Source organism: Juglans regia, unplaced genomic scaffold (genome assembly GCF_001411555.2).
Source record: "Juglans regia cultivar Chandler unplaced genomic scaffold, Walnut 2.0 Scaffold_25332, whole genome shotgun sequence".
In the NCBI taxonomy this organism is placed as follows: Eukaryota; Viridiplantae; Streptophyta; class Magnoliopsida; order Fagales; family Juglandaceae; genus Juglans; species Juglans regia.
Window position 1 is genome coordinate 1 of NW_023356733.1, and position 1,131 is coordinate 1,131.

Consider the following 1,131-nt stretch of genomic DNA (forward strand, 5'->3'; position numbering starts at 1 on the left):
GGTTTGAGTTTACGCCCCTAGCCATTGCCAATGATTCATTCTTCTCAGGACTACACATGCCCGGAAACACCACGAATCCACTCAGCTCAAAGGTCACTCCTGTAACTGTGGATGAAATTCCAGGCCTCAACACTCTAGGGATATCCTTGGCTCGCGTCGACTTTGCTCCATATGGCCTAAATCCTCCTTACACCCACTCTCGTGGCACTGAGATTCTAGTTGTCGTAGAGGGAACTTTGCATGGTGGCTTTGTCACATCCAACACAGATGGTAACTGCCTCTTCACCAGTTTTGAACAAGGGAGACGTCTTTGTCTTCCCAATTGGTTTCATCCACTTCCAGTTAAGCGTGGTAAATACCAATGTCGTTGCCTTTGCCGGTCTCAGTGGTCATAATCCTGGGGTTATCACCATAGCCAACGCAGTCTTTGGATCTAATCTTCCCATTAATGCTGATGTTCTCACCATGCAAGGCCTTCCAAGTGGACAAGAACGTGATTAACTACCTTCAGCAACAATTCTGGTGGGACGACAATTAATTAGATGAATATATAACCATTTGATTTTTCCGATGATGATGAAATTAATTAGTTTCCATTGTTTGACTTATTGTACCGTCATACATATGATTTTAATGAAATAAAATGCAGGTTGCTTTTAGCTTATATATTTATGTAACTCACCATGCATCGCACGTTGTGCACGATTAAACTTAGAATCCACAATTGTACTTGAACCCGCTCGTACGTATATGGACTATAGTTGATGTGCGTGGACGAAGAGATAGCACTTGTTTTCCCTCATATTTTTCCATCTGAGTAAGAATTAATTACAACATTCTGCATGATGAACAGACTGTCATGGATGGAGAGAGAGAGTTGCAACAAATCCCGGCCAAAAGTCCAAAACGGAGCCCAATAGTTCGAGGACCCATTTCATGAGTAATTGGTTTCAGAAGGCCTATAAATGTTCATAGTCAGATCGTGAATTCTGGGCCAGCGTTGCCAGTTAAAAGGGTCGGACAAACTGACAGTGGGCCCATTAGTACATTTATGCCTTGAAAGTGGTTAACCCTGTGGGAACTAGGCCGAGAGAATAGTAATAATTTGAAATTATGAACATGAACTAGTCC

The 1,131-nt window shown here is 42.5% G+C and overlaps 1 protein-coding gene across 1 annotated transcript; it reads left to right on the top strand.

The window, feature by feature from the left end:
- Nucleotides 1–56: 56 nt before the first annotated feature.
- On the top strand, nt 57–351 carry LOC109010246 (germin-like protein subfamily 1 member 18; the record flags this gene model as incomplete). Its single annotated transcript, XM_035686988.1, has 1 exon — nt 57–351. A coding segment is annotated over exon 1 (295 nt), but the record flags the coding sequence as incomplete, so codon positions are not given.
- Nucleotides 352–1,131: the final 780 nt, after the last annotated feature.